The sequence below is a fragment of the Chrysemys picta genome, chromosome 3, assembly GCF_011386835.1.
Source record: "Chrysemys picta bellii isolate R12L10 chromosome 3, ASM1138683v2, whole genome shotgun sequence".
NCBI classification, from domain to species: Eukaryota; Metazoa; Chordata; order Testudines; family Emydidae; genus Chrysemys; species Chrysemys picta.
In genome coordinates this window covers 177,380,919-177,404,974 of record NC_088793.1, presented here as the reverse complement: position 1 = coordinate 177,404,974, position 24,056 = coordinate 177,380,919, and the positions used below count along the sequence as shown (strand labels likewise).

At 39.7% G+C, this 24,056-nt stretch overlaps 1 protein-coding gene across 6 annotated transcripts in view; it reads left to right on the top strand.

Moving 5' to 3' along the window:
- SPTBN1 (spectrin beta, non-erythrocytic 1) overlaps positions 1-19,609 on the top strand; it is a 210,306-nt gene extending 190,697 nt beyond the window's left edge. For all 6 annotated transcript variants that reach the window (XM_065590696.1, XM_042861182.2, XM_005307339.5 and 3 more), the window contains 7 exons: positions 3,590-3,786; positions 4,432-4,541; positions 5,971-6,034; positions 12,681-12,919; positions 14,328-14,501; positions 17,788-17,830; positions 18,315-19,609. In XM_065590696.1, coding sequence (XP_065446768.1) covers positions 3,590-3,786; positions 4,432-4,541; positions 5,971-6,034; positions 12,681-12,919; positions 14,328-14,501; positions 17,788-17,830; positions 18,315-18,530 — 1,043 coding nt within the window. In that variant the 3' untranslated portion in view covers positions 18,531-19,609. The remainder of the gene's footprint in view (positions 1-3,589; positions 3,787-4,431; positions 4,542-5,970; positions 6,035-12,680; positions 12,920-14,327; positions 14,502-17,787; positions 17,831-18,314) is intronic.
- The last annotated feature ends 4,447 nt before the right edge of the window (positions 19,610-24,056 follow it).

The following is a 24,056-nucleotide window of genomic DNA, read 5'->3' as shown; positions in this document are numbered from 1 at the left end:
TTAACTGCGATTAAAAAAATTAATCACAACTAATCACACTTTTAAACAATAGAATACCAATTGAAATTTATTAAATATTTGTGGATGTTTTTCTACATTTTCAAACGTATTGATTTATATTACAACACAGAATACAAAGTGTACCGCGTTCACTTTACATTATTATTTTTGATTCCAAATATTTGCACTGTAAAAATATAAACAAAAGAAATAGTATTTTTCAGTTCACCTCATACAAGTATTCTTTATCGTGAAAGCGTAACTTACAAATGTAGATTTTGCAATGTAAGAGTTTGTTTCTTAGGCAGAAATATAACGTGATCTTTACACCATTTTTATTATACTGCTTGAAAGATCAGCATTAAATATATTAGCATGGGGGTAAAAGTTCTTTCCTTCCTCTCATCTGAAGTAAACAAAGCAGGTAACCCCAAACTTTCCCTCTCCATCTTCTCTGATTTTCTCTTTCCTTCACCTTAGCTTTTTCCTCCCACTTGCTAAGTCAGGGAACTTGTCTTCTGGTCAGCCAGCCTTTTCCTACAACTTCTGTCACTAAGGGTGGATCCAGGAACACGGTATCTTCTGGTCAGCTTCTCCCTGAAGCCCATGCTATGGTAATAGGCAGCTGAAGTGTGGGGATATTCTAGGCCTGACTAGACCACCTTCCATTTCCTATGCTTCAAAGAGATTCTCCCAAAACTCAGGGGTCTTGTTGTCAAGTGACTCTTTGCTGCAGTGGAAACCTCCTTGTTATCTGTACCGTTTTATGGCACCCTAGATGGCTGCCTGGCAGACCTTAATTGCATGACATGGGCTGTACGTGTTCCTGCTTTGAATGCAAGGCAAACCTTAGACACAGTTTTTTATTTCATTTTACATCAACACATTTCCTCATTTCCAAAGCTATTTATGTGGAACACTGCAAAAACCCACCCAGTGTTATACTATTAAGGAAATGTGTGCAATTGCGGTTAAGTTTCTAGGAGTGATAAGCCTCAAAAACAAAGTGTAAGGGTTTGTCTTCACTACTGGGGAGATTGCCACTGCTACAATCGATGCAGCGGGTGTCAATTTAATGGGTCTAGTGAAGACCCACTAAATCGATGACAGAGTGCTCTCTGGTCGACTCCAGTTCCCTGAAAAGAGTAAGGTAAATTGACTGGAGAGCGTCTCCCATCGACGCAGCGCAGTGAAGAGACTGGGGTAAGTCAGCCTAAGCTATGTCGACTGCAGCTACATTATTCACGTAGCTGGAGTAACGTAACTTAGGTCAGCTTACCTCAGTAGTGAAGACAAGCCCTAAGTTTTAAGTATTGTGAGAATGGGTTTAAAGGAGGCCTCTTGGTTTAACAGAAAGTATATCTCCCAGTCTGGGTGTACAACGAAGAACTAGGGCTGTCAATTAATCGCAGTTAACTCAAGTGATTAATTAAAATTAACTGTGATTAAAAAATATTAATTGTGATTAATCAAACTGTTAAACAATAGAATACCAGTTGAAATGTATTAAATATTTTTGAATATTTTTCTACATTTTCAAATATATTGATTTCTATTACAACACAGAATACAAAGTGTATAGTGCTCACTTTATATTATTATTTTTTATTTCAAATATTTGCACTGTAAAAATTCACCTCAGACAAGTACTGTAGTGTAATCTCTTTACCGTGAAAGTGTAACTTACAAATGTAGATTTTTTTTTTGTTATATGACTGCTCTCAAAGACAAAACAATGTAAAACTTTAGAGCCTACAAGTCTACTCAGTCCTACTTCTTGTTCAGCCAATCGGTAAGACAAACAAGTTTGTTTACATTTACAGGAGATACTGCTGACTGCTTCTTATTTAAAATGTCACCTGAACGTGAGAACAGGCATTTGCTTTTGTAGCTGGCGTTGCAAGTATTTACATGTTAGATATGCTAAACATCATAAGTCCCTTCATGCTTCGTCCACCATTCCAAAGGACATGCTTCCATGCTGATGATGCTCGTTAAAAAAATAATGCATTAATTAAATTTTGATTGAACTCCTTGGGGGAGAATTGTATGTCTCCTGTTCTGTTTTACCTGCATTCTGCATATATTTCATGTTATAGCAGTCTTGGATGATGACCCAGCACATGTTCGTTTTAAGAACACTTTCACAGCAGATTTGACAAAACGCAAAGAAAATACCAATGTGAGATTTCTAAGGATAGATAGAGCACTCGACCCAAGGTTTAAGAATTTGAAGTGCCTTCCAAAATCTGAGAGGGACGGGGTGTGGAGAATGCTTTCATATGTCTTAAAAGAGCAACAGTCTGATGCGGAAACTACAGAACCCGAACCACCAAAACAGAAAATCAGCCTTCTGCTGGTGGCATCTGACTTAGATGATGAAAATGAACATGGGTCGGACTGTGCTGCTTTGTATTGTTATCGAGTAGAACCTGTCATCAGCATGGACGCATGTCCTCTGGAATGGTGGTTGAAGTATGAAGGGACATATGAATCTTTAGCGCATCTGGCACATAAATATTTTGCGATGCTGGCTACAGTAGTGCCATGCGAATACCTATTTTCACTTTCAGGTGATATTGTAAACAAGATGTGGGCAGCATTATCTCCTGCAAATTGTAACCGAAGTTGTTTGTCTGAATGATTGGCTGAAGTAGGACCGAGTGGACTTGTAAGTTCTAAAGTTTTACACTGTTTTATTTTTGAATGCAGTTATTTTTTGTACATAATTCTACATTTGTAAGTTCAACTTTCATGATAAAGAGATTGCACTACAGTACTTCTTTTAGGTGAATTGAAATATACTATTTCTTCTGTTTTTTACAGTGCAAATATTTGTAATCAAAATAAAGTGAGCACTGTACACTTTGTATTCTGTGTTGTAATTGAAATCAATATATTTGAAAATGTAGGAAACATCCAAAAATATTTAAATCAAAGGTATTCTATTGTTTAACAGTGCGATTAATCGTGATTACATTTTTTTAATTGTTCAGTTAATCTTTTTAATCACTTGACAACCTAATAATATTGTAACATCGCAATACACAGTGACAGACAGAGGTCACATTTCATAAAATCTTAAATACGTCCATTGACAGTGTAAGGCCCAGCCAGCAATCCATTATCTTATTATTAATGTATGGTTAATGCATTACTTGCACCAAAGACACATGCTTTGCATAGTTCTACCACTAGGTTGGTTCCTGAGACACGAGCTGCACTCCTGGCAGTGCTACTGTAGTAGAGCCCAATTCAACTTCAACTGAACTCAGCAGATGTCTCTTCATTTACTTCTACAGGAGGTGGGTCAAGCCCATAATTAGGAGTTTAGGTGTTGATTTGTATGTCTTATTGCATCTCGATATAAGCATTGCTCAAACTACCTCAGCAAAACTAGAACATCAGAATTACAGTTCTAGTATAAGTCCATTCAATTCAATTGACTTAGTTCAGAGATAAATTCAGCCAAAGACACTTAAATCCCTCCCTCCCCCCAACCCTTCTAAAAACAAGAACTAAAGGCACCTGACTATATTGTGCCACTTTTGATGTCACTAAGCACTGACTGCCTTATATTTTTGCTCAGTTCTGGAAGTACATCAGTTCTCAAGGGATGCTAGTGTGGCTGAGGCCTGGCTGCTGGGACAGGAGCCATACCTATCCAGTCGTGAGATAGGTCAAAGTGTGGATGAAGTGGAAAAGTTAATTAAGCGGCATGAAGCGTTTGAAAAATCTGCAGCTACTTGGGATGAAAGATTTTCAGCACTGGAAAGACTGACTACAGTGAGTACTCTTTATGTCCCCAAAGGGCTGCTTTCTTGGCTACTTTCCCGTGTTTTGTTCACTGCAATATTTACACTTTCCCTTCAGTTTATTCAATCAAATTGACCCTGTCACTCAGACACTACATGTCTCTCCCCCTAATGCTAATACCTTCCCCCCCTGCCTCCAGAGAGACCCTAGGTGAATGAATGGCCTTTGCAACAAATTGGAGCTGTGTGAGGCCAGAGAGGAGGAGAGAAAGCGTGTTCCAGAGTTGAGGGGCCCGTCTAGCCCACTGACATACAAATTGCATTACTTGCCAGGGCTTTAACAGTTTAGGATGTTTTCTGTATATTTAATATAATGTGTTTGTTTTGAAGATACAATCACAAACAGTAAATTACTGAGGAAATGCTCCATTAGTTGCTAGTGTAGGAGATAGTAATTAGGGCCCTGATATTGCATGTCCTTCCTTACATGGACTGCAGTGTGACAACACACTTGTGTGATAATTTGCAGGATTGGGCCCAAACGTTTTGTTTCAATAAACTTTAATTTTAATGATGTATCAGCAAAAGCCCTGAGTTATAGGCATCTTCTAGAAATGCTTCTTGAAAACGACTGAAGTGTGAGTTGTTACCATTCTCCAATATTTTCCCTCCCTAGCTGGAATTACTGGAAGTACGTCGACAGCAAGAGGAAGAGGAAAGAAAGAGGCAGCCTCCTTCCCCAGAGCCAAGCCCAAAGGGTCCAGAAGATGCAGATTCACAACAATGGTAAGCTCAGACCAAAGAAGGCAAACTGCACATGAATTACTCCCCACTGGGCCCCACAAGTAATAGTAAACTTACCTTCAGACAAAAGGCATGTGGTGCATGCGCATCTACTGAATGCTGTGTTCCAGATTAGAGACAGTAGTGACAAGATGGCAGATGCTAGCACCCTGCACAAAGGAGCCCTGCTTCTCTGTTGAGCCATAACTCTGCATAAAGATACAGGATATTTACGAATGAGTCATAGTGGAAAGTGCATTTTGTTAACTGTTACCAGTATACAAGAGGGGCAGGATTGTCATTCTGAGGCAGAGGGAACTACCGGTTAGGAGCAAAGAACTCTAGGAACAACCAAGTTTAGGAAGAGCTTATGTTCTGTTGTAGTTTGAGTTGCCAGCAAAGCCAAATGCAAGGAATGGGATAAGTGTGCACTAGTACAGTGTGTCTATATTTTGCACAGAGGAGGGTTGGAACTTCATCTGTCCGATTAAATGAAAACAGTTGTCCTCAATTACCTGCTCAAACAATCTTTGATTCAGAACTAAAGAATGAGGGGGAATCTGAGTGTAGAGAAGAAGGCCCACAAACAAGATATTTGATGCTGACAAAAGCCTAGTTTCATTTAATTAGCCTGCAGGGAGCTTGGTTCCCCTCCTTAGGTGAACACACTGAGGACCAAACCCATTGAAGCATGGGCGGCGCGTGAACCGCCAGCTTGGGGAGACTGGCCTGCCCCTTTCTCCCGCCAGCGCTCCCCCCCCCCCCCCGCCATCTTCCCAAGGTTGCTGGCGGCCTGCCCCAGCCCAGGGCCACCCAAACACCTCCAGCTCCGGAGCTCTGGGAGTCCCTGGCCACAGGCCGGCCCCCCTAATCCCAGCCCAGGGCCCCGGCCACAGGGGAAGAGCGCCGATGAGAAGCAGGAGGGGTCCTGGAGGCTGAGCGTGGGCAGGGCCACACAGGGCTGTTTGGGGAGCCTCGGCCTCCCCCATCCTGTGATACCTGCCGCCCATGCATTGAAGTCAGTGGACAGATTGATTTCGTTCTCAGTGTAAGGACATGTGAGTAAAACTTTCTAGGTCTGCACATTTGAGGAAGTTGCTCAGTGTGCACCAAATACAGTTACAATTTAAGTCGCACGCAATTTGCAGTTATTTTCTATGTGATGAGGACAGAATCCTAGTTAGGTTATTATGATTTAAAAGACTCAGGGCCTGATTCTGCCCTCACATTATTCCATATCAGGTGTAACCCACAGAACTCAATGTACTTACACTTTTAAAACTGATGTAAATCGCAGGAGATTCAGGCATTTGTATAACAATTGCTTCTATTTCTACAGTGCACAAAATTCAGTAGAAAAGTTTGTTTTTTGTGAGGAAGGTTTTGTGACTTTCTAGAATTTCATGCAATTTTGTTTTCTGTCTCCCAACAGGGATGGTACAAAAGGAGAACAGGTTTCCCAAAATGGTTTACCATCAGACCAGGAGTCTCCACGGGTTAGTTACCGCTCCCAAACCTACCAAAACTACAAAAACTTTAATAGCAGATGGACAGCCAATGACCGGCCATGGTCTGGACTGTGACATGCAAAACCAATTGCAGCGAAAACCGTCTTTATTCAGTATTTTATTGGTTTTAATCTTTTGGCTTCAAATCCCCTGCTGCTTTTCTCCCATCCAGTTGACTTTTATTTAATTAGTAGCCCTCTTGGATATATATTTGATTCACTTTAATCCTTGTTTATTTGAATCCCTTCACTGACACTCAGTTAAGTTAAAATGATACTTTTATTTCCTGTTACTTATTTTGAGTTTTTCATGTCATTAATAGCATTAAGATTTTACAGCTAAATCATCCTTTAGATGAGTAATTGAGATTTAATGAGATTACATCATAATGAAGAAGAAAACTAAAATCTGACAGGTATGACGCATTCAGTTATACTAACAGGTTTCAGCGCTGCAACATTATTAAATTAGCTGCATTAGCAAGTGAGTTATTTACGAGGCTGAAGATAATCTATGCAAATGAGCTTGGCAATACTGGCTGTGGGGGAGAAAAGAGTTATAACTACCAAAAATAAAAGCCTAAAGGTTAGTTGTGTAACATTCCATGCAGAATTAACTTTTTAACTGAAGATAAAAATAAACAGAGAACCTAGAATGCTAAAAATGAGCAACTGGTTTTTTGATATTCAATCTTTATAAGGAGTTTTAGTCTCACCGCATAACGTTTAGGGCCAGATTCTCCCCTGATTTCTGCTCAGTTTACACCATAGAAACTCCATTGAGTAAAATAGACACACCCTGGGTATTTGTTTATTTGCTAGATAATCTGGGTAACTGAGAGCAGACACCAACTCTGAAAAAGGAGCTGCAATGCTTTCTTTAAAAAAAAAAAAATACACATAATTGTATAAGACCCTGAATTTTTAACTGAATACAGGCTAAATCATTCTTGCTTTATTCATGTGAGTAATCCTTACCAATAGAAGATGTCCAAGTGAAGTCAATGGGAGTGTGCATAAGAATAAAGCAAACAGGAGTTAGCCTCATATGTGCAGACTTAAAAATTACCAATAAATACATTTATTTATAACAACAGAATAGTAGAAAATTGATTTGTCTCTGATACCATTCCTGCCAAGGCCTGAAATCAGGGTCTGTTTCCCCTGCAACTTTAATTGCTCTAACACTCAGAGTGCTGTAAAGCATGCTGCTGCTCCTTGTTATGTCTTTGGATCTGATCCTGTATGGTGCTTAAAGTCACCTTAAATAACCTAAATGAGGGGCCATGGGCTATTAGAGTTATCATTTTTGCAATGGAAATGCAAAGCCCTGTATGACGGGTTGTCACCCCCAGGATGCAGTCTGGGAGCATGGGAACCTCTTTGCCCCCAAACCATACAGCTGGGCTGGTCCTCCTCACACTGCTCTGCTGGTAATTCAGCCAGTCTCTCCAGGCCTTGTTATCACCCAACACAACAGCAGGTGGCACCACACACCCAGCTGAGCTACCTGAGTGCTTTAACTAAGCCACCCAGCTCCCCAGCCTTGCACCCTTGCTGGAGTATAAACTCAGAATTATACCATCTTGCTCCACAGGGTTCTGTACAATGCAAGCTCATTAATATATTTGCTTCCCTCTCGATGTGGGAAAGATATGCAACAGCCTTTGTTTACAGAGCTGAGATTTTCCCAGACGCTTCACTCAAAACACCCTGGTTAAGATAAAACATAAAACAAGTTTATTAACTACAGAAAGATAGATTTTAAGTGATTATAAGTGATAGGAAACAGATCAAAGCAGATTATCTAGCAAATAAACAAAAAACCACAAAGTAAGCCGAACATACTAGATAGATAGGATTTGAATGAGCTATTTCTCGCCCTGACTGATGATACAAGCAGTCCAGCAAGTTTCCATACACAGGCTAGAAATCCCTTTAGCATGGGACTAGCACGTCCCCCAGGATACTTGCACGCAAATAGGATAATCATATTTTGGCAAATCATAACTTTTCCAATGAGACCTCACATGATCCGTCTTGTACAAAATGCATCATCATTATGCCATAATCATATCACCATGATGAATATGGGTGCAGTGTGACACCCTGAACTCAGACTTTGGCAGGAAATGCATTTCAGCAGTTCACCTCCCAAATACCTATCCCTAGTGCTTTTGGTTCTGCACATATATTCTGTAAACATTCTGGGGTGTCAGACAGTTTTTCCATGTTCCTTTCTCCAATAAAGCATTTCAATTCATCTTCAATATTAATATTAGAATGATGAAAACTAGATTGTTTTAAATGCTAGAGCTTTGCAAAAAGTAATGCCACAAGTAAATGTGATGAGGAATTTGAGAGCGGGCCTGCAGTAGCACCATAAAATTTTTCCATACAGCAAATCATCTTGGTTGTTACCATAACCTTATTCAACTTTTCTTTTCTTTTTGTTTGTTTTTGTTTTTTTTTATTATGGAATCTTTTTATAACACATCTTATTAATCTTCACCATCTGCATGTTGATCTCTTAATGAGAGCTTTCTAGCCTATAATTTAATGAACCACATGTTGCAATACATTAGACATACACCAGTTTTGCTATTTGTAACAGAGTTGATATAAGCTGCTGTTGATGATCAAAATTTAGATTTCAAAAGAGTATCTTAGCAAAGGTGACTGATGGACTGTTCTCCAACAATTGTACTTAACTTATCTTTCCACTTCGTGATGCATGTCTTTTCTTTTCTTTTGTCAGGATAACAACATATAGCTTCTTAATCTTTTTTAAATTTCTGTATACAAATATACACAAATGTTCTGGTGGATTCCATGCACCAGTATTGGGTCTCTGTGCCTTTAAAAGTATTACAGTACTCATAAAGCTTAGTTGCGTCTTTAGACTTGCCAGACCAGGAAGCCTTTACATGTATTCTGGCTAACAATAAGTTATTTAGGTAGATAATAATTTTTAGTTTATATTATTAGGGTTAAATATACAAATTTTGCTTTACTGTCAAGAAAAATGATTAAAATCATAATGCCAGACTCTAAGGGAGTATAATATTTTTACCTGTTAATTATGACTAAGATCTCAAAATTATATCTTTGACAGAACAGTTTATTGGCTGTAATTTATTTGTCTTTGAGTTATAGTGCAGAGACTCAAGTTGATGAACTGAATGTAATATTGCTTCATGCACTTTGAAAATCAAAGGGGTGTTTCTAATCATGTCACCAGCTGTCATGTTGCATGTCACAGTTGTGATTTAAATACCTCATGAATAGTAGCTAGCCACTAAAGTACTTGCAACTAACCTCCCATAAACAGTCACAATGAAGAAAAATGTATTCATGTGTGTTAACTGTTTTGTTATTGTAACAGTACAGTTTGCTATTAATGTTTGTCCTCTGTTGTGTTGTTTCTGCATGCTCAAAGCATGTTTCCATTAAAGTTTATTTAGCTCCTCTTTTTTTTTCTTATTTTCATGGCACATACTTGGTATAAATATTTGTGGTCCATGTGCAGATTTATTTTGCTTGTCTTCTGTTCATTGTGGATAACATATAAAAAAGAAAATTATGCTACAAAAATTTCCATTAGCTTTTCATAGACCTAGCATAACTGTAGTGTTTTAGTTTGCATATGCATTTTGGTTTTTATTGCAATCCAGTAATTAAAATCAATAGTTAAATTGTAAGTGGAAATAGAAGTTCAGGGACTGATTATGTAATTAAAATTGGCAGTTATTTTTTAAAACAACAGGTTTGCAAATCTCAGCAGTGAGTTATTTTTTTTTATCTCTTCCATAAAAACATTCTAACTAGATGTGCAGTGGCTGTACTGAAAAAGTTCTCTGTTTTACCTACAATGAGGAGATATGGGTACCTCCATATTTGTGATATTCTCATATCCTTCCTATACTTACTATGGAAAATTAGTTGAATCCTTCAAATACTAAGGTTAGCTTACAGGTAGTTTTACGTAGTTATATAAGGCTATTGGCAAGTATTTAAGTTACCATCATCCACTGTAATGTACAGTTTACACACATGCCCAGTAATTAATTCTTGTTCTTCATTTAAACTTCATACAGTCTCACTATATAGATCTGTCAATTTAGAAATAAGAATTTGTTTCAAGTACAGTAATTAAACTGTCACTAGCCAAGTAGCTTTTTGCTTAGGCCCCCCCACACACACTTTTTTTTTTAACATGATGAACTAGGATGTTAGCTTGCTTTTTTATAACATCCATTTCCTGGTAACCATGCTGGCAGCGTTAGGATACTCATCCACCAGTCTTTTTTCCTGTAGCATGTTTTGTTTTATTTTGATGTTTGGTTAAAAGTGGCAGATGTTAATGGCCCAAATTTCACATTCCCAGCTTGTGTACACATACTTGTGCTAGTTCAATGTAGAAACAGTCGTGTAGCCATGGTAGCACACTCAGCAGCCACATGGCTTAGCTCTGCTGAGTACAAACCTGTCTGAAATGGGTGAGTACATATTCCGCACAGCTTAGCCGTCTTACCCCTGCCCATGCACTATGGCTGCACTACTACTTATCCTCATGCTAGTTCTCATTGAGCTAGGCATGTGTATGCGAGCTGGGAATCGTACCCTTAGCTCATAGTGTAGACGTAGCCTAAAGGTGTAAAATACCAACAGGAAATAGATAGAACCATAATCCAGGATGGACATTTTCAAGTGGCACTTGTTTTCCAATAAACTAGATCAGCGGCTCACAAACTGTGGGTCAGGACCCCAAAGTGAGTCGCAACCTCATTTTAATGGGGTTGCCAGGGCTAGCTCAGACTTGCTGGGGCCCGGGGCCAAAGCCCGAGCCCCACCACCTGGGACCAAAGCTGCAGCCTGAGTCCCACCGCCCAGGGCTGAAGCCAAAGCCCAAGGGTTTCAGCCCTGGGTAGCAGGTTTCAGGTTACAGGCCCCCTACCTGGGGCTGAAGCCCTGAGGCTTCAGCTTTGGCCCTCCCACCCAGGCCGGTGGGGCTTGGGCTTTGGTCCCCTCTACTGAGGTTGTGTAATGATTTTTGTTGTCAGAAGGGGGTCTCGGAGCAATAAAGTTTGAGAAACCCTGAACTAGATTATAGGGTTGTACAGGCCTGAAATGTAATGTGAGTTGTGATTCTTTCCCTGTTTCAGTGATGTAATGTATATACTCTGAAAATTTAGTTTGTTTAAAGGCAGTTAACCAATCCTTCCCATATTCATAACAAGTTTATACTTGAATTTTTCTAGGGTTCAGTATATGATGTACAATGATCTAAGATATAATAATTCACAGTTGACAGGCATGAAAAGTTCTAGCAAAGGGAGGTCTAATTTGTAGTTCATTGCCTAATAATTCTGCTGCTTTTGACTTGTTCAGCCGCTGTGCAACAGTGGGAATGTCTTTTAATTATTGTGCCATTTGAAAATACTTGCTTGCATAAAAATGGTACAGAATGTTTGTAATCTACTAGAGCATTAGCAGCAATGAGCTTTAGTAACTTGCTAATAACAATACCAGACACTCATTGTGTAACCTGTGGGCTGCTACCAAAGGCTCTACACGTCAATGTAATGGTACAGGAAAAAATAAAACTGGAACCAAGCTGCATTGCAAAAGCACACTAGCCATTAGGATTCCAATTTAAATGATTTTTGGATGAATGGCTCCTGAAGACGTCGACAGCTTGACCAGTCAGAGCTGCTGGAAACCTGGCTGCTCTCTAGGCTATCTCGAACACAGTGCAACAGGCAACGCGATCAACAAAGCAAGTGATGGGCAAGGCCTTGGTTCTGTCTTTGTTTGGGGGTAAATAGCTGTGTGATGTTGAGTGACTGTGGTGGTTTCCAGTTCCTTTAACATAAATCCAATCCACCTAATAATGAAGTCTGCAACAGACTTTGATAAATTGACATTTGACCTCTCACATTTTCCCTGTCTTTAAGATCCAAATCCTAACTGGGATGATGGACATGAAATGCATGGTGTAATCTTCCTAATTTCTGCATGTTTTGATTATGTGCTACCTGGGACCTGGGGAGAAAGAGCATTTACAGAAACAAAGCAATTTTGCAACATACATTAAAGTTGTGTTTTTGTGAATGCTCCTGGACAGTTCTGATTGTATTTTCTGTTTCCTTGCAATTTAATACATGTTTATAATTTATATTAAACTTAAAACCATAAAATTATAAATATATGTAAGGTGGCTGATGTCTATAACTTTAATTATTCCTCTAATGTTTACAGAAGTGTGATTGTTACTGTTGCAAGTCTTTGAGTACTTAGCAATGGGATGAAATGCTCTCATTTTAGGATTGACAATATATAAAACAATATGGATTGATTAACAGAACAAAGTGCAGTAAAACTCACACTGATGTTTAGCTCCTCTTATTTTTCCTGGTTTTTTTTTCCATCTGTAAAATGGGTACTAATCCATTCATAAGTCTAATTTCCTTGGCCTTCTGTGTCTCCATGGGGGTGTGAAAGTGATTTTACTGGACTGTCTTACTCTATAGACAAAGTGTACACTCAGCCACACTGTGCAAGATAGAAAATTGACTCTAAGATGTTGTAGCTTTGTGTGGCCTCTAGCTGAATGTTTTTTCCACTGTTCCTAGGTGGCGGAAACTGTGGAAACAAATGAAATGGTCAATGGAGCTGCAGAACAGAGGACAAGTTCAAAAGAGTCTAGTCCTGTTCCTTCCCCAACTGCAGACCGCAAAGCCAAGACCACCATTCAGGCTCAGACTGCGGCTACCCTACCAGCCAAAACACAAGAGACTCCTTCAGCTCAGATGGAGGGCATTTTGCATCGTAAACATGAGTGGGAGACACATAACAAGAAAGCCTCAAACAGGTAAAGTAGCCAGCATTTAATGTAAATAAGTTTTACATTCAAATATACATTAAGACTACTAAACATCATTATTTGTACTACATGGCCCCTAGAAGCCTCAGTTAACATTAAGGCCCCATTGTGCTAGGTGATGCACAAACACATGGTAAAAGATAGTTCCTACTTCTTAGAGCGTACAGGCTAAATAGACAAAGAAGACAAAGGATGGAGAAAGGAATTTTATTGTTCTCTTACAGATGGGGAATTGAGGTACAGGGAAATTAAGTGACGTGCCCAAGGTCACGCAAGAGGTGTGGGGCAGAGCTGGGAATTGAATCCAGATCTCCTGAGTCCCAGTGTAGTACCTCAATTACAAGCCCGCGGGAAAAGAAAAATGTGCAAGTCTGGTACTAGAAGCATCTACGTTTTTAGTTGTTTATAATTAACACCTTCCATCTACACTGCAATCTGCTCAAAGTGTGGGTTGAAGTTAGATTTATATGTACTGGTTGATTTAATTTCTAAGGGCCTTACTCTGCAGTCCCCATACAAGGAACACTCCCATTGAAAGTTTTTATCTTTGTGAGGAAGCAGAATCAGGTCCTATATGACCATTGAGGGGAAACACTGGGAAAGCCATAACTATAATTTGCCTGGAAAATAAAGTGTTGTCTGAATCCTGCTCTAGCTCATCACTCCCTACTACTAATGGAGTGAAGTGTTGGGTTGCAGCCAAGGGGGCAAAGATTTGAATTACAGTAAAATGTCTGTCTTTGTCCTCTTATCTAGAGTCCCACGTCACATGGAAAAACTATATTTGTGCTGTGACTACTACTGAGGAAAAAGTTTTTCCACCGAGCTGAGATTCTACAGGAATGTGTCAAACTATAAAACTTGATGTAGATAGTTAGGTCAGAGGTATTAATATTCAAGGAGACCTGCTTCTAGTATTCCTTTCTTTCTACAACCATGTTACAGAAGGAGGTAATAATTACTGCTACAGAGGGTATACAAGAGTCAAGAATTTTATACACAATTCATCCATAATCTTATAATACAGTGAAAAATCCCTCTACAAGAACAAGTACTCATTAAAAGGTCAAGCAGTTTCTCTCTCGAGTATGTAAACTGCCTATTTTCCAAACAGTACTCCCACTCTTAGGGTATGCTAATGTGGTATAAGAGAGAGCTCTAGAAATCTCTGTTCCATTTGGCACAAGATCAATACTTTTGTCTTGAAACAGCACTTGCGCAAGAAAATTCTCAGCCTGCAGTTATAAGGGTGATACGTGTTTTGCTACCTCCCCAGACTGAGTTGGTGTTCATTTTATAATTGTATAAAGATAATTGTACTTGATTCAGTCAGATTCATGGTTCATTGAAGAGAATTAGACTTACACATGCTTTGATTACTTTCCCTTTCTTGAAGATCCTGGCACAACGTGTACTGTGTTATAAACAACCAAGAGATGGGCTTCTACAAAGATTCCAAGGCTGCTGCTTCTGGCATTCCCTACCACAGTGAGATCCCCATCAGCTTGAAAGAAGCAGTCTGTGAAATAGCGGTTGATTACAAAAAGAAGAAACACGTGTTCAAGCTAAGGTATGATTGTTGGAGCACCATTCTGGGAAAGGAAAGGTTTTATTGCAGAGCATGTTCTCTCCCTGACAGACAGTTCTCAATCCTACAAGGTGCTGACTACCTTCATCTTCCATTAAAGACAAAGGGATTTGAGGGCATTCAGCCTCCAACCCAGAATCTGGAAACTGGCCCTTTAACATGTAGAACAAGGTTTATTTTTTTAGTTCCTTAATAGGCAGAAAAGCTAAGTTCAGCTTCACTGATAGTTTAGTTCATTATTTTGGATGAGATTCTGCCACCCTTACTCATATGAGCATTCACTAAATTTTTACTCAAGTGAGTCAGTGCTACCCAATGTAGAATAACTGGGCATCTCTTTATTTAAGTTAAACGGAACTATGACAGTGCAAGCTACTTTCTTACGTGGGCCCAGTCTCATCAAGGTATTTTAGCATGTGCCCAACTTTAAGCAGGTGTCCACTTTATAGCATTTAATAAAGGTGTTAACTAATGACCACGTTGCTGCCCTGCAGATCTCTGTAGTGGAAACACAAGCTCTTTCCGTCCATGATGTCACCATAGATCTCATGGTGGTTCCATGATGATGTCTGGAGCAGGAGAACCTGATACCATGTATGCCTCTACGATGCATAGCTTGATCCGTCTAGCTAGTGATAGCTTGAGTACCCTGAGCCTATGGCGCTTCAGTTGAAGGTAGACAAACAAGGAGCCTGATCGTCTTTTGATTCAGTCTGCGTGATATAGATCTTCAGTGCTCTTTGAACATCTAAAGTGTGTGACAACTTTTCTGTTGGGTACTGTGGGTTTGGACAGAATGAAGGGAGGATGATTTTCTGTGAGGCATGGAAAGATGAAATCACTTTAAGCAAGAATGATTCTTGGATTCTTAGCACTGTCTTGTCATCAAGGAACACACAGTGGGGTTCCTGCATGGATAAAGCTGCCAGTTCAGAAATTCATCTAGCAGACATTATGGCAACCAGAAAACAGGTTTTGATGGATAGATAGAATGAAGATATTGATGTCAATGGCTCAAAGGGGTGTGTGGTTAGGGCTTTTAATACCAATGGTAAGTCCCACTTAGGAACGATTGGTCTGATCACAAGTTTAGCCAGTCTGATTGCTCTGACAAATCTGGATACATTGTTTTTGTCAAGGAACCAGAGAATCTTGTGACTAGGATACTACTTGTAGCTGGTGTGCTATAGTGATGGGATGAATTTCTTGTCTATGCCTTTCTGAAGAAAATCCAGGATAACTGGGATAGCAGGATCCTTGGGATTTTTGTTGTGCTCTTGTCACCACAAGCTAAACCTAATCCAGATGGAGGAGTAGACCTTCCATGTTGAAGCTAACCCGGAGGATTGTAGAGTTCCAGTCATTTTGAAGGATAGTCGTAGCTCAGTTAATGTTTCCCTCTCATTAACTAGGCAGTCAGCTATAGACATTCTGGGTCTGGATGGAGGAATGGGCTTTATTAAAGGATCTCTGGGCCTACTGGTAACTGGGTGGTGCTAATTTCAGTTCTGTCAGATTGGAGAACCATGGTCTGCTTAACCAGTGCAGAGTGAGGACTATCACCTTTGCTTCTTCTCGCCTTATCTTCTTGATGACCTTTCCTAGAAGTGGAAAGGGCACAAATGCATGTATCAGGCCTTGTGAAGGAGCATCCATCCCCATTTGGGTCTGCTTCCCTGGTGAAATACTTCAGTCTCATTTTGTTTTTGTGAGTGGTGAACAGGACAACTGCCAGAAGGCCAAACTTGTGCAAAATCAGAGTGAAGGCATTCTGATTTGACACCATTCTGAGTTGTTGACTGTGCATCTGCTAGATCATTCTGTCTTTTGGTTCATCTCTCTTTTTATATGTATTGCTTTTATGGAACGGAGAATTCTCTCTGCCCATTCCATTGTCTCCATTGTTTCTGCATATACGGTTATACTCTTGATTGTTAATGTACACCACAGTGGTCATGTTGTCTGACTGGACCAGAACACGTTCATCCTCTAGGTAGTTCTGGAACCTCAGTGGGACTAGCTTGACAGCTCTGAGCTCCAACAGGTTGATGCTCTGGTTCCTTTCCCTGAGGTTCTTGGCACCTTGCACTGTTCTGTGCCCCTGATGCACTCCCCATCACACCAGGCTGACATCAGTTGTGAGTACCTGTGGATCTGTTAGACAAATAGGAAGACCCTTACAGACATTCTGCGCGATTGTTGAGCACCTGGTTTGGAACCAGGACCGGATCTTGGCTGCGTTGTGGTGAATGGCTCTATTTATTCAGGAGAGAGGCCTAGAGGCACTTGATATGGGACTTTGTCCATGGGTGGTTCCTATCCATGAAACCAGAAGGGGACATGGCTAGCATAGGCTGTGCTTTACCTTTGAAATGCCTCCAGAAACTGCAGACAGGAAGGGAATAACCTATACATATCAGAATTGTGGGAGATGCTAAGTTGCAGAAAACTACAATAAACAAACATTTATGCATTTGAGTCTTCATTGTCTGCAAAATGTCTCAGCCCTTTGAAAACAGCTGCAGCCAAGTAACACCAGCCGAGAGGCAGAGAATACATCACAAGGCTTAACTGTCTGAGATGGCCGCATTATTTTTTTATTTTTATTTATTCTTGCACATTATAAAACTGCAAACAGTCATGCAGGTCATCACAAATGTCTGCATATAGAACCTTTATATAATAGGACAGTTTCACATATTCTGTACAGAAAAATACCTTAGAAATGTTTTTGAGTTTTATAAAATTCTGTTGGGACTGTTTTTGGTATCCCTTTAGTTCCCATTAGTCCCAACTGTAGAAACATTTCTGTACAGATAAATACAAATATTACATGTTTAAACCTCTAAACTATACCTAGGATAAGTTTTTTATATGTAAAATAAAACAAAGTTCAATATCTCTTGGTATAGAGTGTCCATTTATAACCCCAGTAGATCATGAGATATTGAACCTTAAACCTGTCACTAGCGCAGGTTTGAATATTGCCCATCCTGCACGACAGGGCAGTTGTTTTTGTTTTTAAATGACAGCTTCTCCGAATTAAAAATGTTGGTAATGATCCCAAGGAACATGGATTAGTGGGCAGAGTGCAGGCCAGGTGATTACAGATGCATGGAAAATAGAGCTTATCACAAGGTTGTGTTATTTATCACTCTGTCATGTAGTCCCATTTACCTCAATGGGATTGCCTGCTTGAGAAAATGAAGCAGGATTTGGACCTGTGTATTATTAGGCTAATATTTGTGGTGGTTGTTTTTAATTGCAGATTAACTGATGGCAATGAGTACCTCTTCCAAGCCAAAGATGATGTAAGTTTCTTTCAGTTTTTGTTTGCTGGTTTTAATGGTATTGCTGTCATATTCTGGTATACTGACATATGCTAAGAAAAGAGAAATGGTTTAGATATTAAGGGGTACGTTCCCAGCCTCCGTATTGCATGCATATCCATGTACTTGCAGGTCCGCAAGTGGTGTTGGAATTTGCTCCTTCAAAACCCATCAAGACAGAGGGACTTTCAAGGTGCAAGTTCTAATACTGGTATCCATGCAGGGGTTAGGTTTTTGTTTGTTTTTAAAGCACACATGCATCAGCAAAGTGCAAGTGCATGGCACATGAGTGGCAGCTGAGTAAAGGCCTGGTTGGAAAATTGATGCTAAATTATGACTTGGGATCATGTTCTCTTTAATTTTCTACTTCTATATCAATTACCTTTTTGAAATGTTGTTTGAATGATAGAAAACAGTATGAGCTAACGTGTTGATTCCTACATTTTAACTTTGGTGTTTGTTGAAGGAGGAAATGAATACATGGATTCAGGCCATCACATCAGCTATCTCCTCTGACAAAATCGAATTGTCTCCAAGCACACAAAGCACTCCAGCTTCTAGTCGTGCCCAAACCCTGCCAGCCAGCGTTACAATAACCAGCGAATCCAGTCCTGGCAAGCGAGAGAAAGACAAAGAGAAGGACAAAGAAAAGAGATTCAGCCTTTTTGGCAAAAAGAAGTGAATTCCGTCTCCACACACTGCACTTCTGACCTTTTCAGTGGAATTCCAGCATGCAAGCTCAGAACCAATACATTACTCTCTGTGCCTAATGTTCCTCAATATGATTTAATTTTTATTATTTATAGAGCATTAAAAAACCCATTACAAATGTATGAGGTGCATTGGGCAGCTTCTGTATGAGAGGGAGGACCAGGTTTTGGTTTTGTTTTTTTTAATGGAATTAATGTAGATTAGATCTTAATATTTAAACTGTTCCTCAATTTTGTGAGGCTGTCTTGGAAAAGAACCCACATCCTGTGCTATTGGTATGCAAGGCAGCGGTGCTTACAAATTTACTGTGCACATCAAAGACAAATGTACACATTTTCAAACATGTTCACTTCCATTTAAGATTGTTATGCTGAGTCTTGACTAATAGAGCCTCCCATTACAAGTCTAACTTTATTAAAATAGTGTATTATCTTTGCTGTAACAGAGTGCAGATACGCATTAACTTCCAGACAAACCATTTGTATCCTGGCATCAGTTATTAACACAATGTGAAGCTTTTCTGCATCAAGTACAACAGTTAAGAATGTTGGTATACAAGAAGGTTTTAGCATACTGATACAGTTTTAAATAATCTGAATTTCAATTTTTTTTTTGCTGAAATACATTATATTGTATGCTTCAGATAATTCTAGTACAAAGTATAATAAGACTAGATGTATAATAAACCCTTTAAAATCATTGATAAGTGTAAAAGTGGAACTGAAGCATTTACTGGGAAAAAAAAAAGTAATGTTACTCAAATGGTTACTTGCTTGTCAGCTACAGCACTGTGTGTTATAATTTTGCTACATTACCTTGCTATTTGATACATAGTGTGCATTTCTCTGTCACTGTAACTATTGTAATGAAAAAAAAATTCATCTTACTGCACAATCAAAAATTACATTTAATAGGAATGAACTTTCAATGACTGGGCCTGTAGTCAGAGTAGTACTGGAACTGGCTTTCAGTTGTATGGAACTGTACCTCTAAGACTTTTACCCTATCTGTTAAATATATGCTATGTCATTAAATGCTTTTAAAACTAAACATCTTGGTAGTTTTTTATTTCTTTTCAGAGCCTGACAAATAGTAATTCTGAGATATGAGCAAAAGTAAAAGTAATTCAAAATGACACTTTTCCTTTGTAGTGAAGTTAATGGGCTTTTTAAAATAAATATTTTATTTCTGTTGTGTGTGTGAAATTCCATATAGAATAATTCTCATGGAAGTACAACAAAGAGCTCAAGAGAGATCAAGGGGAAAGGTGCTGAGGAGGGGAAGCATAAGGAATAGCCCTTTTACAAAATACTGGACAATTTGTTTCATTTATTAAAGTAGATCCATCAGAATCAATGTGACTATGCTTAGTAAAACAGGCTGTAATTTAACTACTATAATTTATTATTAGATCCATTCCATTTAATTTCATGTTCCTCAATGTCAAACCTTTTTCTAAATATAGATTCTCTTGAGAGAAGGTCATAATTAAATTTAAAAGTCCTTTCAAGGCTCTGTGTTCAACACAGTACATAAAACAAAACAAAAAAATCGTCTAAAATGTGTTAAATATTGATGATATACTTCTAATGCAATTGGATCCAAAGCTAGGTATTTCTATGGATTTATCATCTGTATATATACAATGTGGCATTAGCTTTCTCAGTCTTCTTTTCTGGTGAGAGAGACTGATACCTCCTGAGTTATTAAGGATATTCATGAAGTTGGAGGCCATTCAGAGCAGCCAGTTAATCCCAGCAGATACTAGGGGAGAATTTTTAAGAGCTCAGTGAAAAACAAGGAATCAATTTTTAAATCTTCAGGATTAATAAAATGCATTTTGAATGTCATTTTGGACAGTAAACAAATTTAATGTAAAACACCCAGCAAGGTGTTTTCAAACCTAAATCTCCTTAACATGCAGGTAATATAATGTTAATGTCTTAATCCCTTTCATTGAAAACTAGTGTATCATGTTTATCTATTTTTCTTTTGTTTTTGTTTTTTAATTTCTGCATTACGTTAAATTTTGAGACTTATACTCACAAGTTTGTACTGGTATAATATTGCACTGTTTTAGTTTGAAATTAGTGACACGTGGATAGGAGCTAACACCAGCAGTCGTGTATATGTATAACTGAATACAAAAAAAGCAAAGGCTTACTGTGTCAGAATAAAACATGAAATATTATTCTTGGTTGATTAAAACATACCAGAATGTTTATGACTATCACATTTGTCACTTCTTTATTCAAGCTATGACTGCCAGGAACTCAACACTGTTGTGGGGGTGCATGTTGGGTGTGATGCTGGTGTGGTTTGTGGGTTTGTAACGGGGTGTGTGGTATGACTTTAGTGGGGGTAACTTTGGAATTATACTGATGTAATCAGTCCAAACCCTCAGGATTTGGTGCCTTGTTAGATTCAATATATCACTTCTGGCTACATATATTGAAGAATTTAGGGTATTTGTGGTTTCTTAACACTGTATTTATTTTATTCTGCATTCCTGTGTTAGTAGACTCTGTAACATATCCTATCTTTATGCTATTTATGTCTCCTAAGACACTTTTAAAAGTAACACTTCCTTCCTTTAACTTGGGAAAGACAATGATTTAAAAACCAAAAATTTTTAAGCTAAAATATTGTAGCTGTTAGGAAGAAGAGTGAGATTCTTTCTGCTATTCAAAGAACAGTTCGGATCCATCTTTCCTCCAGATGGGAGCCCCAAACCCAGTTCAAGAATATAAAAGAAATGGGGCCTCAAGTGGATCTGCTACGTTCTGGTGAATTTTGGATTAAGAACAATGAGAAAATGTGCTTTAACCATTGGGATTAATGATCTCATGGGTGGGACTAACTTCCTTTCAGACTGATGCAAAAAATCTTTCAATCCAATGCATCTCTGCTCAATGTGGAGAAGCAGGATTTATGATACATTTAGAGAAATATATTATGCTTATGGATAATATTCTTGCATCACTTTGTTCTAGTAAGTTTTCTTCTTTGTTGTGTTCCCTTTCAAGCTTTTATTTACATTTGATGACTTTGCTGATAATGGTCTTAAAGTGTGGAAGGCGCTTTAATATACTTTTTGTAATAAACTGTTTGCATGCATGATTTCATGCTGTCTTTTGTTTATGGAACTTTTAGTTTTCAAGCTTGGCTAACAAGGTGGCGGTTGAGTATAAATAGAAATTTAAATGACATGGGATTGGAACAAATTTTAATTGGCATTAATTCCAAAGGGAGCTGTGAGTGTGCAGCACCTCTGAACATCACTGTAAGTGACTTGCTCAAGGTCAAACAGTGAATCATTGAGAAAGCAGAATATGAACTCAGATCTCCTGACTCCCACTCTTGTGGCCTGTCTACTGAATTGAACTGTCTCCTTACTGGAGACTGGAATGAACTGGCGCACTCAGCAGAGATGGGTAGTATCACCAGGTTTTGGTTTAGTTTGGTATCCTGTCTCCATTTGTAATATAATACAGTCTGTCCTGGGTGATATATAGGACCAAGAAAAGCCTGATTGTCAGGTAAGAAATTATCCTTAATCCAGCACAACATTAACATCTGGGGCCAAGTTCTGACCACAGCTAGACTTGGATAACTTCTTTGGTTTCAGTGTGGCTGCACGGGTGTAGCTGAAATCAGAATTTGGCTCAGTCAGTCTAATGCCCTGATCCTTCAATGAACTCCATGTGGGAAGACTTCTGTCTCCACACACAGTCCCAGCATCTTCAATGGTGCTCCACAATGGTCCAGGGGCAACCCAAATGGATTTTAGACTCCAAGGGTAAAGTCAGCAGTAAAAATGTAGGTGCAGAAAGGTTGTGATATCCATGAGAGGCAACTTACGTATGTGAATAATGGAAGTGCAGCCTTTGCAGTGTAATAATTCATTTAAGGATTAAAGCTGGTGTTTATTTGACTTGCACTTATGGAAGCCAGGCAGAAGATGGCTGAAGATGCCTAACATCTGACAGTTGAAGCAGGGTCATTGTAGTTTTCATACTAAGTTGCTATTCATTGCCCATGTTGAAATCTGTATTCCTATTTAGAGTGATTTTTTTTTCATACTTACCTGAGGTTTTTAGACTCCACTGACCTTGTCAGCTCTTGCAGATTTTGAATGTGGCTGTGATTTGTTTTATTAATGTTAGTAACATAAGTGCATCTGGTTGAGTCCTGATAATGTTGTCCCTCTTAACCACTGCTCACCAGCAGTTTCTTGAAGCCTACTTTTGATAGTGCTTTCTGTCAGCTTGTTGGATGCTTTCCCACTCCACCCCAGTTATTTTATTTGGAAGTTGTGTTGTTACAAAATAAGTAACTGACTGTTAACATTACATATCGGTGACCATTGGGCTATAAAGAGAAATCCAAGAGCAGGGGCAACATCTCTACACCATCCCCATGCCAGCCCCATTGTAGAGAGATGCTGGGGGAGTGGAAAGGGACATGCCAAGGGCATAAGACCGGCCATACTAGGTCAGACCAAAGGTCCATCTAGCCCAGTATCCTGTCTTCTGACAGTGGCCAATGCCAGGTGTCCCAGAGGGAATGAACAGAACAGGTAATCATCAACTGATCCATCCGCTGTCACTCATTCCCAGCTTCTGGCAGAAGGGGTAGTGACCGGAGCACAGAATTGTGGGCTGCAGGGCAGCCCATTGGCAGCTGTGGACAAGCTACCATAAGTTCTTCAAGTGATTGCTCATGTGTATTCCACAGTAGGTGTGCATGCTCGCCACCTGCACCGGTGCCAGAAGTTTTTCCCCTAGCAGTACCCGGAGGGGGGAGCGCCCTCCGTGACCCCTGGAGTGGCGCCTGCCTGGCGCGGTATAAGGGGAGCTGCATGCTCCCCCCACCCTCAGTTCCTTCTTGCCACCAGTGAAGGTGCTTCAGAACTGCTCTGCTCTGCTCCAGCTTTGCTGTAACTTGTCCCCAGAACTGTTTGTTCGTTCAGCGTTAGTGCCTGTAGTTAGTTAGCTGTTTAGTTAGTGAGCCCAGGCCGGGGCATGCCTCGCGCCCCAGGATTTAAGTCGTGCAGCTGTTGTAGGTGTTGTATGCCAAGGAGCGACCCGCACAAAGACTGTTTGCGCTGCTTGGGAGAAACCCATATCAGCGAAAGGTGCAAGATTTGCAACTCGTTTAAGCCTTGGACCAAAAGAGAAAGGGACATTAGGCTCCAAGCCATCCTGATGGAGTCGATGCTGACCCTGACTCTGGCACGCTGCTCCAAACCGGTACCCGGCACCGTGGCGGCGGTACACGGCGGCTGTCCGGTGCCATTGACCAGTCAGCACCACTCCCCATCCACAGGGCACACCAAGAGGGCCAAGAAGACTCCCTCTTCACAGCAGCACCGAGGGAAATCTGGGACAAAGGGTAGGCCCATGTTGGGCAGTCCTTGATCCCCACCAGGCCCCAGGCCTCCGACTCAAGTTGAGCGGAGTAGCCCGGCCCCTTTGGAACAGGCCTGTCCGGATGT